Here is a 14,899-nt window from a genome sequence, read left to right as displayed (position 1 = left end):
CAACGCCATCTATTCCCACAGTAAGCGGAGCTTGTGTAATGGGTTACTAAACAACTGATACAACTACACAGATACATTTTTTTTTGTAAATACATACATAATATACATTGAAAACACTCAGACCGACAAAGAATCAAATCTCACTAAAGAAACTCATGAAGACAAATGCTTGTATCGTGCGAGGAATCGAACCCACGACTATTGGACGTTAAGCGGTATGCTAAACCACTAGACCAACTATGCCGTCGTATGTATTTAGAATATACATGTACATAACATGTTTTTTAAATACATACATAATTTGCACATAATACCTACATTAAAAAATATATACTTTTTTCACAAAAAAACACTTCAATTTTATTTGTTCGGTTTTAATTAAATTCAAACATACTTTCAAATATTACATTTTTTTTACTTTTACACAGGTGCACCAAAGATTCTGTCAAATAGAACACAATTTGGTACGGAGGGCGAAGGTGTTACTGTTGAATGTGCCGCATTGTCAGTACCCAAGCCTGACGACATCAGATGGTACATCGAAGGCCATGAAATCAGTGTAATACAAGATCCGGTATGTTATTCACTATTATTAAATTTAAAAATATTTGCAATTTCTTCATTCTCACTTCCCCTTAAATAAATTAAAACTTTATTATAACACAAAATAAAATCAGTTCAATTATCAGATTTTATTTTTATTTATTCAACAGACAAAAGGCTAATATCTATACAGCCCTGATTGTCCTATAATGTACACATATTTTCTAATTTTCACATAAGTTCCGGTATGTCAATGAAAAAAAAAATTATTTTAATATTTTATGGTTGAATTATACGCTGAAAAATTTAAGCGAAATGTAAAGATCATTTCTTAAATAACTTTAAAATTAACAAAATTAACAAACTTACCTAATAGAAAAAATTATTATAAAATATTTAGTAAAGTAAAGTACTTAATTAGGAGATATTGTAACCAAATCAGTACAGTTTATTAGTTTCTTTTTCTATTTCATGAAATTAGAAGTTATTTTGCAGTCATAGTTTGATCTATGAATAGTCAACACTAGGCTTCCAAGCCATATTCAAGCTATTAATTGCCTGATGATGTCTCGTTCAGAGACAAAACACGTGTCGCAATATGGGTGTACATTCAATAACGGTCGGAATTTGATCAACATTAGAGAAGATCATAACGCTTCCAATAATGGTGATCAAGTTTACGCAATAAATATTTGTGGTCTCATGCTAATGTTAGAGGAATTAAATAAAATAATATAAATCTAATAACTAATACAGTTATAAGCTTATAATATGAGACGGAAGACAGCAAGGAGAAATTTTATTCTCCTTGATGTTCCACATTACTTTGTATTACCAATATAAAAATTTACACAGGATTACGCAATACAAGAAGAAACACTACCTGATGGTATCGTCAAATCAACACTAAGGATCAGAGCCAGTCAGTCTAAACACTATGGAGTATATAATTGCAGTATTACCAACGAGTATGGTAATGCAAACGCTGCAATAGTACTGAAGCGGATAAGTAAGTATTTTAAATATTGCTATCTGAATTAGCAAGCTATAACTATATATAACATTTTTGGGGGAGACCTTTCTTCAGCAGTGGACGTCTTCCTGGCAGAAATAATGATAATGATGAACTCTATTTACATACATACATATTTTGAATTAGAATAGAAATTGAATAGTCCAATTTTTTTATTCTACCACTATATTTCACAAGAAGAACCAGTAGGAAACTTGCGTGTTGAAATTAAATTAAATTATTTTTTTGATGGTTTGTTTTTTTTTAATAAATTTGTTTCACTTTCAAATGAACATTGTTAGCATAAACTAAAATATTGTTTTATTTAAACACATATGTTTAGTACACTAATTAATTATAACTACCTTTCATCATTGCACATAGCAATAAAGCATAATCTTTATAAAATACTTGACGGAAAATAAACATGTATAATTCTTCAACAGAAACCCTACCACTCTTCATAATACTGATCGGCGTCACTTCCGGCATCATTATATTCGCTGCCTTCATCAGCCTCGTCGTGATCTGCTATAGAAGACGTAGGAAGAGCAGCCAACAGATGAGTGAGAAGCCTGACGTCACAGTGACCACTGGTGATATGTACAAAGGGAGTGACAGAAGTTCCAACATCAGTGACCTCAAAATGCAGTTGCCACAAGGCGATGGCAATTATGAATTGGTAAGTCTATATATTTTTTTAATATGATAATGTAAATATTCACCCTCCTGCGATAACGATTTACACTGGGGTACATACTCCATCTGAGTGTGATAAAATGAGCATGAAGTCAGGTCAGCGAGTCCATCTTGGCAAAAGGTTTACTATGATGGTTTCCAAAGGGAATCGCGTAGAGGTCAACGTGAGATGGTACATCGGTAGCAATGGGGTTATTAGTCGACATTACTAGCAATATTCTTGTTCCAGTAAGTCTATTATTACCACTATCCCTAAAAACTATGCTGTTATAACTTCATACCTTAAATCTCACTATCACAATTCCACCTTTAAATTGGAATACAATAAAATAACTTTTACCGAGGTAAAGCTACTAAGAGAGAGAGAGAGAGAGAGAGAGAGAGAGAGGAGAGACACACTGTTGGCAATTAATATAAATATCTTTATTGTTAAATAATCCAATCACCAGAAGTTAAGCGGTATGTTAAACCACTACATCACCGAGGGTCTCATATATATAGATATTTTAAAATAGACTTTATAGTATAATGTTAGATATTTTAGAGCATGATTATTTAAATAAATTGTTTGTAAATCATATAAAATTACTACTCTTTTATTAGTCAATACAATTCCAATTTGAAATTTCTGAGAACTTTGATATCTGATGATTACTTTTCTTTAAACTAGGATTACACGAGTTCAGATCGGTCAGACACGAAGATACCAGCAGGGTTACCACTGGCAGGACCTGTACAGCTTCCCTCAATCCGCCATGATGAGGCATTAATGCAGTTCCGATACAGCAACGATTATAGCGACCCGACGTATAGTGACCCGTATTTTAAGGTCAGTAGATTATTTATTTAATTTAATTTTTAGTTTTTATATTTCATTTCTATTTTTATTTATTACCAATGATATTAGGTTTTGTTAGTGTACTTGTTAGGCTGAGGTCTAATAATTTGTAACCATTGTAAGTGTACTACTAGATGGATAAGAACTTTACTAACATTAGATTAAAAGAAAATAGCTATAAGATATATTACGGTATTGTTTTGCTAATAATAATGACAATAAATATTATGGCATCAATATAACTAGAGAGAGACACTCATTCGATTATATAATATTAGAATAGATTTAAAAAAAATACCCCATTGACTTATATGCAATACAATTTCCTCCTATAACTAATATATTTAAAAGTATTTTTTTAGATAAAAAATGACCGGTACACATTTACAAAAATTTGGTAAAATATTATTTTTATAAAAACTAAAATATTTGAGGCAACTTTACAGAATAATATTATACATGAACAAAATTTGTAATAAGTGAAAGGATTATGTAGCTTTATTTTTTGTATTTTCGTAATCTATATAATTGTACTTTGTTATTTGGGATTCTAATGTTCAAGTGTTTTTAGGGTCCAGTTGGGTACGTGTACGATTACCCTCAAGGCTATCCGCCCCCACCGAATTTGAGGGTACAATCACCGACGCAATTGGAAGTACCTCCAAATAACCGGTAAGATATATTTTTTGTTTATGCTAAAAATTCACTTATTAGAAATACTGACTACTAAAGGGCGAGTACCTCTTCTGAGGAACAGAGATTGCTTTTTTTATTTACCGAGATAAATATATAATTTTCTATAACATATTAGAGTTGCTCATTTTGATTGTACCATTGTTATCACTGTATAATAAAAAATATGACTAATAAACTAATAAGCTTAGCATACGTCTATAATCCTACTTGAAGTAGTCAGAGGTATTGTCAATTTTCGACGTCATAGTGACAAGAAATTTTTTTTTATTAGGGATCAAAATTGGAGTAATCTATATTCTTTATAAACAGGTCATTGCAAGGTTCACTGACGCGTAGCATTGATACAGCATCAACGCTTCCGATGTCGACCGGCAATGGATCGCAAAATAATTCATTGCAACGAACGACCAAGTCTCCAGATGAGACTGATGCTATTAACAATTTAGGGCTTCCAGTTGGTGCTGAAAGTGAGTTGATTTTTTTTATTTGTTATTAAAATAAAAATAATATGTTATATATTTCTTAAGATAGTTCTAATTTTAAAATCATCATCCGAATTGGTTGTAATATGTTCTTGTGTTTAATATTATTAAACACCATATCTATAACATTGAATTCTTTTCTTAGAATATTGTTTTATTTGCTTTTCGCAAATTATATTAGGTATTTTATTTCAGTTCTATCTTTTTATATTGTAGTTCTTTTGTTATATAAATTATGTCAGTAAGAATTAAGATTTCTTTTGAAGTGTAGATTATTCTGCTTCTATTAGACGAAAAATAAATTTTAGTAGATTTGTAGTAGTTAAATATTGTTTTGTTTTAGCACCGCCAACGCCAATATACGCCCAGCCTAATAACAAAACAGGTGTAGACTTAAGATATTCGGCTACTTATGGAAACCCATATTTAAGAAATAGTTCACTTGGTGAGTACAATCACAATTACTATATATATACTTCATATTTTCATATTTACATAAATATATATTTTTAATCTACGCACTAAAAAACGCGCACTAAAAATATCAATTCGTAGTAATTCTATGATTTATGCAACAGACAATGTCGTATAATAAAATAGTTTCATGTAGGTATATAATTGTACAAAACATATATTTATATATAAAATAATATACCCATATATAATTCTCGTTTCAGTGTTAGATTCTATACTCCTCCAAAAAAAAATTACCGATTTTGATGAAATTTTATACGTGAAATGAAATTATATTTATTCAGTAGAAGAAAAAACTAAATCACACATTAAATAAACAAAAAAAAAAGTAACAAACAGTGCAACAATTACAAAAAAATACACAAATTACGTGTGTGTATGTATGTGTATTCGGTAGGTCTAATACAATCCTTTTACCACCAGACCCTATTTCTCAATAGCGATGTGAATTTATATGGCAAAACAACGTTTGTTATGTCAGCTAGTATACCTACTATAAAAATATTGATTAGGTATATAACTGAGGTAAGTTTTTTTTATGTATTAGGCTACGGACACCAAGTGCATACAGCCCGACCGGCGGCCACACCAGCTCCGCCCCCGTACTCGTCTGTCAGGAGCTCTGTTGTCTTACCGTCAGGTTTGTAGGTTTGTCAATTGAAGTAATTTTATTATATTAAGTACTAACTCTATATCTAGGCATTAATATTAGACATACTAGGAGCTAAAACTAATGAAAAAAGAAAATATAGTCTTAATTTTTTTAAAGATAAACATACAATCAGATTCAATACATCAATCACTCTATTATAATACTAACTACTATTAATGTGGACTTGTTGATTTCGATTCTAGTCTACATTAGAACATTTTGTAATAGTACGTTTCTGACTAATTTTCCAATTATAGAAAAATCGATGACAATCTAACTAAATCCCAGAAATATATTAAATAAAGAAATATTAATGTTATGTTCACCATGAATCATGACGTCCGTAGTTTTTTTAATAGACGATAATGAAATGATGCGTCCTCCGCATTAACGCTAGCGGGACACCAGTGAAGAATGAGCCATAGCCCATAGTAACCAATTCACCAGAAATTTATCACAATTGTTTCCAGGGGGAACCGCATGAAGGTCAACATGTGGTTCTCCCTGGAAACCATCCTGATAAATTGCTGACTTTATGATCATTTTATCATCCTCCACTGAAGTAACCGTTAGCGCAGGCGGGTGCATCATTCCATTATCATCCATAAAAACCATCACGCTATTTATTACTAAAAACTTCATTAAAATCCGTTGCATATATGCTTTAAGATGTCTAAGCGAACAAATGTCGGAAGTGACTTTAGTGACTTTTGAATACTATATAACGATTATGTTTTAAATATATTTTCTTCAGTAATATAAGTGATGTGATATATTTAATTATTTCAGGTAATGGCAACCAAACATCACAAGCTACGCATGTATAGCGAACAATAACAAGACTTGTATAAAGTTACGAACTCATTTTCTAATACAACTAGAAAAAAATATGTAATTATTTATGATTGTTTCGTATTTACACTCATTTTCATGTGAAGTAAAAGTTAGGTATGTGAACTTGTCGATAATATTAATATCGATGAAAACAATTATCGGAAAATTAACTTCAATATTTTATTCAGATTATATTGTGAAATGATTTAATCAATTATAAACAATCATAAATAATTATGGTAGTTGTGTGTGTAAAATACTATGTTCCTAAATAGATTTTAAATATACGACTGAATGTAAATATATGACCTTAGGATAATTATCCCGGTATGTTATTATTTCAAAAATGAATCTTATCGTACTCAAAATTAGGGTACAAATACAATCTTTCAATTTTTCAAAGCGATATGCTCAATGAATTAATAGCCTTTTATTTACAACTAAAAAGAGTACAGGTTAATGGTATTTTTTTTAATACTGAATTTATAACAAAATTGTTGTATAGCAAATAATGGTTTTTCTTATCAAGTAATCAACGAGAAAATACCAGCAGTTGATATTCATAGGCTATTGTTACAACCATATTTATTGAGTTGTTCGCATTTAATACAATCATTAGCGTCGATCAAAACACAATCGAGCTATTGTTGTCGATAGAATTGTACAGGTATTTTCAATGAATTATCGATTGTAATTGATAATTCATAAAATCAATAATATTATCGATTTCATTACATCACTACTCCAATTTGATTGTACAAGCAACCACTAGGTAACACTTAGATGTGATGAAATTGACAATATATTGTGATTTCTTAATGTATTTAATTTTTGTAGAAAAGTCTTTGGTTAATGGCGCTTTATTTGTGATTTTTATTAATAAATAAACAATTAATCTTTGCATGAAATTGAATTTATCATGTAATTACTTTTTAATTTTTGACAGACCAAATTGATATTTAATATTACATTAATTAATAGTAAATATTCAAGCATTTATTTGATCGATAATTTCATATTTATTCCTACGCAATAATTTATAATTAGTACCTACGATATTGAAATATTGTTTTGTAAATAGTTAATTATGAGAAATGCCATAATAAGATTGTAAATATGTAGTTATTATTTTTCATACATATATAAACTTAATGGAATTTAATTGAGGTTGGCTATCGCATCAATATCAAGTATATACATATGAACTAGAAATGAAGTTAGATTCCGATCGGTATTAACGAAACACTAGCATTGAAATGCTTTGCTCAACAACATCGATAGTCGATTTTTATATTCCATTTTCCTCACTAAAATTGTGTATTTAGATTTAACAATATTATGTATTTAGAATTAGACTGAAAGAGATATTTTGTATATTTTATACAAATTAAAACTATGGAATAGTCGTCGTTTAAAACAAATAGGCCTAATCGATTTCGATTTATTTAATATGTAAATGTATTTTATGATAATTAATTAAAAATACGTATATATATTAATATAACGTTTCAGTATGTGAATTAGATAGATTAAAATTAAACTAGTAAAAGTAATAAATGGTATATCATTATTTCTGTGATATGATAGTGTAAAAAAGCCTGCATTTTTATAATTATGACATAATTTGATGCTAATTATGATAAATATGTACTTTTGGTAGATTATTTAAAATATCTTTGTCGTTTTTTTCAATTGCAATGTTTTTATATAATAGTACATTCTATGTAATTTTCATTAATTTTGACATTATCTGGGCTTACAAAAATTATGATGCGTTTTGTTGTTTAAAAAAAACTTTTATAAAAATGTTCAAAAATATTGCATGATACAGTGTTTGTTATTTGCATGCGACAATCTATATTTTGTCATTTTACATTTCATCATTCTGTTCTATAAATAAACTTATCTTTACCATACAAGTGTAGTTTTTTTAATATACTCACCTCTCCCCAAATATAGGATTACATTTTATGAAACGTAACTTGTTATTTACTACAAGTAGCAGCTTATTTGTTAATTTGGGTAGCATAATTGCTAAAATTCTGTTGCAATTACGATCACATACTCTTGAACTCAAATAAAAATTGTATTTAATTAAATAACCATTACAATATTATAAATATTAAAAGTTACAAGAATTATGATAGTGAAATAATTTTCAATGGATAAAGTTGTAAAAATTAAATAATTTATAATAATAATAAAGTAAACTAATGATACATATAATTTTAAGATTTACTTATCTATACATATAAATAAAATTGGACTGTCTGTTTGTAATATTGAAATAACCGTTTTTTACTACATGTATATGAATATAAATACGGTCTGTTTGTTCCGGCTAATCTCTGGACTGCTTTTGACGGGACTTTTATTGGCGGGTAGCTGATGTAATAAGGAGTAACTTAGGCTACTTTTATTTTAGAAAATATCTTTCATTTTAGAAAATGAAAGGTAAATTCTACGCGGATGAAGTCGCGGAGACAGCTAGTTAATAAATATAAACATGCAGCAGATACAAATAATGTAAGTACGCAAGTTCAAGTGTAGGTACAATATCTAATTGCATTTACATTAAGATATAGTTGATATCTTCTGAGTAATCCTTAATATTACGATTAAAGTCGTTTATTTCGTCAACAAAACATTAATTTACCAAAGTTCACAGCTATACGTTATCACAAAGGTATTAAAACAATCTGCCATTCTATATATCTAAGTAACACTTACTATATCATATAAATGTGTGTATTATCTACGAGCAGAATCATTAGCTGCAGCGATCATCAAAAACTCATTTTCTATCGCTTTTTTGTTATTCTCTAAGAAATTAACCAAGTAAAACGTCACTGTTTAGTGATGTGCTCTCAATAAAATATTTATTATAATTGTACAAAAGAATTATTTGTATTTACTTATTCCTTTTTACTACAAATAATGCCAAGCTTACGTACTTAAACACAAAATATATATAGACAACCTTAAAATTCAGTTCTATACAGCTTAACTGAATTTACTCGTATTTCGAAATTAAAACAGTGTAGTTAATAATATAATATTACTGCTATTATTTGATGTCAAAGAATTATGTTAAAGTTACTGTTGCTAACGTACTGGCCCTATAGTTTTATATCTCATATTTAAATTGTATTTTTTACTATTAAATATTGTGTTATATATTTTTGTACATAAAATTTTAGTGTCTAATAAAGATTGTGATAGCAGACAACAACAGGTATAGAATAAGCAAATATAAATTATTATAAAATAAAATTATCTGCCAGCTAATATATAAATATATCAGTGTCATTATATATTAAAAAAACCGGGTGGTGGTTTAAAAAGAAACCGGTATTCAATATTTTCATAAATAGATAAACGTATGTAACATTCAGAATAAAAATATCGATAATACGATAATGTCACATCACTAGTCATATACGATTGGAAAACGGTGACAAAATGGTTTTGTGTTAATGACACGTATATATTGTAGCAGATGATGAAAGTTTTGATCGATTAGAGCTATAGTTACATAGAAAAGAAATTTACACCATTTTACAAAACAATTTTGTTATATGCAAACGTTATAATTTAAACCATAACTTTTATTGTCTATTTTGCGAATCGATAATTGGAGTATTTAATTTATTAATGAGTAGTTGTGCGCCGATCCCAAATAATGGGATAAAGGCAAGGCAATGATGAGTCGTACCCGTGGTTTCACGCGTGTGAAATTTATAGCCCATATGTTATTTTGATGTACAGGCTATATTATTGCAATGTTACATTAAAATACATTCAGTAGATTTTACCTGAAATAGGAACAAACATCTATTCATAGATTCATCTACACTCGTAAACTTCCGCGTTTCTAATATATGAAAGTTAAACGAACTTACCTGAGTGAAGTTCTATCATTATTATACGAAGCGCTTCGATCGAAGTGATCAGTATAAATATCAGTATCTGTATTTTTACATTTTTTTTTGGACAAGTCACACAGGGCCATCTTGAACCTAAAGCTTGTGTTATGGGTGCTAGATAACCGATACGAATAAATCAATTTTTTCGTAAAAACACACACACAATCATACTCATGAATACAAATGTTTGTGCCATCCGAGGAATCGAACCCGCGACCATCGGAAGTAAGACAGTGTGCTACAGAGCTAGATCACCGAGGTCGTCAAATAAATATTGTTTATATATTTTACAGATATTTCGTACAAATCTGGAAAACGAAGCGCAAAGTATAATTACATGTAATCGTCATAGTTTGAGTCTTTGATATGTCCAGGAATTTAACTCATACATATCTATATAGTCCATTTTGTGTAACAAAATCTTTAAATATATGTTCTGTACATTGCAACATTAGGTCCGAGTAAATAATAAAATCACAAATAGCATTGTTACCAGCAATATTTATAGACCAGTCAATCCGCATTTCTGTGGATGAGACAACCGCAGGACATCTCGAATTGCAGAGTTGGCGCGCGCTTGGAAGCTGGGATCTCTTGCAACTATTTCTGTATTTATTCACGTATGTAATCATTTATTTTAAAAGTTTTGCATAACTGGACACATAAATATAAATATTTTGGCTGAAAATGGTTTTCAGGATTTTAAAAATTATAATTTAAGAATCATATTTTTCACCAGAATCTGGCATGCGAATCGACGGTGAGGAGTATGATTCTTCTAAATGATAAGTGATAACTGTCACCTGAACAGTGTCGCCGACATCTTATTATGCCCATTAGCGTTGCTGTTCATGTATCCAGGTGACACGACGTCGATGGCCTGAGTCGAAGTTTGAAGCCCTACCGGTGCCCTCAGACTAAAATCGTATCCATCAGGCGGAAGTTGACCTACAACCACTTCATAAATCCTTCCGCGGATTTGAAGTACGATCTGCATTAGCCCCCTATTGTCCGGTAATACTTAGGCAAGAGTGTTGAAGTAGTTAAAAAAATATTATGTTATAATGCAGTGCATGGTGCAATAGCATATGCCGGTGGTCACTCTATTCTTTCTAATTGAATTTATAAATTAATCTACATTACTGTAAACATGTACAAATAAAGAATAAGAGCTCACTCCTTGTAAGTTTTTCTTAACTCGAAAGCTCTTGTATCTGACGGTAGAATTAATTAAATAAAATCATAAGAGTCTGTAATAGGCAGACTTACATGAATAAAGCATTTTAATAAGACTATTTGACATGCTTTTATATTCTGAAAGAGTAAGGTGTCACAGATCGTATAATTTCACTATCATATCTTTCAACCGAAACGGCTAACAAAATAAGCTATTTGGTGGCTGAAATGGAAGAGATCTAGGTACCCACGCAAACAACTTTGTACAAAGTTTACGTCGCAAACGTAAATTATCTCGTCATATAGTGTATTCGTACATTTTTTTTGGTTTTATTCCAGCAAAAATATAATTTATATTTCTTTCATAACCGTTATATTTTAGTATTCCTTCTCTATATAATTTGTGTCTCATTTTTACGAGTGAATATAATAATTCGGTTCAATGACACTAATTCATATGACTTCTTGGTTTTACAGTATGTACGTAGGCATGCCAATATAAAATAAGAACTGGATAAGTTACAGGCACTAAATGTGATTAAATTTCTTCACGTTAATATAATTTTAATATCAAATATAATTTTATTCCTAAAAATATAATATTATATATATTAATATAATATGAAGATATTAAAAAGTGAGTAAATTAAAAACAGTTTATAATAGTAATTTTTAGTATAATTATTATTAGCTTTTTAGCGATAAAGCCGCCTGTTGTTACATGTCTGTCGTATTTATTATTGTATTTGTTTTTAATCCTTTTATACATAATTGTCTACGTAATTGTATTTTTTTTGGGAGGAACAATAATATACTTTTTATTTAATATAAATAAGAGTTACAATCCTTTAATTAATTAGTTTTTTATATATCAAATTACTACCTCGACTTACAATGGACCTCCATTGTAAGTCGAGGTTCAAATAGTCGTTATTTCAAATAGAATAAAATTTATTACACACAAGTTATAAAAAATACATTAAATTGACGACAAAATCATTACATACGAAAAGAATAAAGAAAGTAAATACAAACAAACACTAATATAATAAACTAAAATAGCTTCTCTAACTATTTTGCAGATCTGATATAAAAAAAAGGTCAATTTATATTTTTGATTAGCTTAAACGCCGATAATAAACCAAAATTAATCTGAGAGACGCCATAGACTCGCACCCTTGCAATGTTTGGATTCAAATATACACAGCGATATATGGATATGTCATGTGTTGCGTTCAACGTGACATCGACAGTTTGCAATGCCTCTGACCACCCCATCTGAGATAATAGTCGTGATGTATGTATCATATTTTGCTAGTGATGTACTTTTGCCGTTTCCAAATACTTTATATCCAAGTTTTATTATCTTGATATGTCCGAAGTGTCGTACCGACAAAATATTTTTCTCGTTGGGTGCTTTTATGGCCAGTAATATGGTATTATTTTATTGGTCATAACGTGTTTATATGGCTAAATTTTCTTTTCCATCAAACAGTATGTATAATATAAAAGTTATGTGCGAGCAATGAAATATTAATTATATTTCGTTGTAGTGTATCAAATATTTTTTTTATCATAAAAATAATTATAAATGTATTCTCAACGTGATGAAGAAATGATATGAAGTGATATGAAATAATAATTTCACTGGCGAGATACCAGTGGAGGTAAGCAGTGTAAGGCTGGAGATGAAGTCAGATAGTCTTTAGTATCAAAATTAACTACATTAATAAATATAACTGAATTTTTACTACACTTTTTAAAGAAGTTTTCGTCAGTTTTGGTTACCTACATAACAATAATTGGTCGTGAAACAATGCTCTTTACATAATTATTCTGGCTTCTGGCCAATATGCATTGCAGCTTTTTCAAGAGTTCATCTTAAATGTCAATTATACTGAAAGCTATTTAAACCGGTACAAATAAATAATACAATTTTCTACTTAAAGTCACTATAATAAGGGTTAATAACAATAAATAGTCTATTTCTTACTATCTTTCATACAGTTCATCCATCTCTTATTCGGCCTTCCTCTGCCCTTGAAACCATCCACAATTTTTTATAAAAAAATATCGAAGTATTTATATTAGTTGTCTAGTACCTACAACACAAGCTATACTTAACTTGGGACAAGACTTGCCCAGGTCAAAAAAAAATACTTCAGGAAATGAAGAGGCTCTATATATTTTTACAGCCTCGGTGGTCTAGTAGTTTATCACACCGCTTTACTTCCGATGGTCGTGGGTTCGATTTCTCGCACGGTACAAACATTAGTATTCATGAGTATGATTGTTTGTATTGGTCTGGGTGCTTTCTATGTATAATATGTATTTATTTACAAAAAGAAATGTATCCATGTACTTATATCAGTTGTCTAGTACCCATAACACAAGCTCTGCTTAGCTTGGGACTTCATGGCGCTGTGTGAATTGTCCTGAAATATTATTATTCTTTCCTTTCTTTCTTACAGCACCCAGTAGTTTAATCATAGGATTGTCTCCCCAAAATATAGTCTTGCATTTCTACTACATGACAGCAGAAATATGTGTTTTTTATTGCCTACTTAACTCCATGTATCGGATGTAATATCCACTCACATATTGCGTGATGACATCGTGACAGTCACCGCTACACGTTACCACGCCTTCGGTACACAATGACCGCATTAATTTGTTACCGTACCATTAATTGAGGATGGGTTCATGCAGTAAATATCCATTTATATGTACATTTATACACAATACTAGTTGTTAACCGCGACGTATGCTTCGAATGTAACTTTATAAAATAAATAAAATTTCCAAAATTAATCTCGCCTAAGTTCCGTCTTATATTAGCATCTGCGAGTAAAAGTTCCGTCAAAATCGGTCCAGCTATTTCAGAGATATGCAAACAGATAGACAGACAATTTAGATGTAAGTACCGTATATATTTTCATATGCAAAAGCTGTTAATTTGAAATTATAATCAGATACTTACATTTTATTTATTTGAAACTAGCTGATCTGAAAAACTTCATTTCGCCTCAAAATTGAATAATAAATACCAAAGGTTAATAACTATTTGACAGGTATAAGCAGTTTGTATGGGACAACATTTTACCATGTTCCATGCAATTTCTTCATATATTCTCACCACTTAAACATTCCTTGGAGTTCAGCAAATATTTTAAAACTAAAATTGGCCAAATAAGTACAGCCGTTCTTAAGCTTTAACGAGACAAACAAATATCGTTTATTTCTTATATATATATTTAAAAAAATTACAAAAGCCTTGACGTTTTTGGAGTACCCCTCATATGTTGCCTTTCCAGAGGACTCGGGCATGTATGATAATGTGATATTAATGATTAAATTCATTAATACCTATTTATTGAATAACTCCATCCATATATACCTATGTTAATTTATTGTTTCATCGAAGTAGGGATCGATGTCGAAATTTTCTTATGAATATACAATATTTGATCCCTATTTGGTTGGAATAAGCCCTTTCAAAGGCTATAATGATAGTAGATAAGCCAATGATAACGGCATAATAGGTATTTAGTAGATTGCTTAACATAA

General features: G+C 29.8%; 1 protein-coding gene across 4 annotated transcripts in view; it reads left to right on the top strand.

The window, feature by feature from the left end:
* The window catches only part of LOC131841544 (irregular chiasm C-roughest protein-like), an 87,085-nt gene extending 80,296 nt beyond the window's left edge, over positions 1-6,789 (top strand). For 3 of the 4 annotated variants that reach the window (XM_059189860.1, XM_059189858.1, XM_059189859.1), the window contains exons 12-20: positions 429-574; positions 1,399-1,552; positions 2,002-2,237; positions 2,925-3,083; positions 3,664-3,764; positions 4,098-4,255; positions 4,614-4,715; positions 5,292-5,384; positions 6,186-6,789. In XM_059189860.1, coding sequence (XP_059045843.1) covers positions 429-574; positions 1,399-1,552; positions 2,002-2,237; positions 2,925-3,083; positions 3,664-3,764; positions 4,098-4,255; positions 4,614-4,715; positions 5,292-5,384; positions 6,186-6,223 — 1,187 coding nt within the window. In that variant the 3' untranslated portion in view covers positions 6,224-6,789. Of the gene's footprint in view, positions 1-428; positions 575-1,398; positions 1,553-2,001; positions 2,238-2,924; positions 3,084-3,663; positions 3,765-4,097; positions 4,256-4,613; positions 4,716-5,291; positions 5,393-6,185 lie in introns of all 4 variants that reach the window. The other variant, XM_059189861.1, reaches the window with a different exon arrangement.
* Positions 6,790-14,899: the final 8,110 nt, after the last annotated feature.

The sequence above is a fragment of the Achroia grisella genome, unplaced genomic scaffold (assembly GCF_030625045.1).
Source record: "Achroia grisella isolate CSIRO2021 unplaced genomic scaffold, CSIRO_AGI_Agris_v1 utg1847, whole genome shotgun sequence".
NCBI classification, from domain to species: Eukaryota; Metazoa; Arthropoda; class Insecta; order Lepidoptera; family Pyralidae; genus Achroia; species Achroia grisella.
The sequence above is the reverse complement of the archived record's forward strand: the minus strand, read 5'-3'. Positions and strand labels throughout refer to the sequence as shown.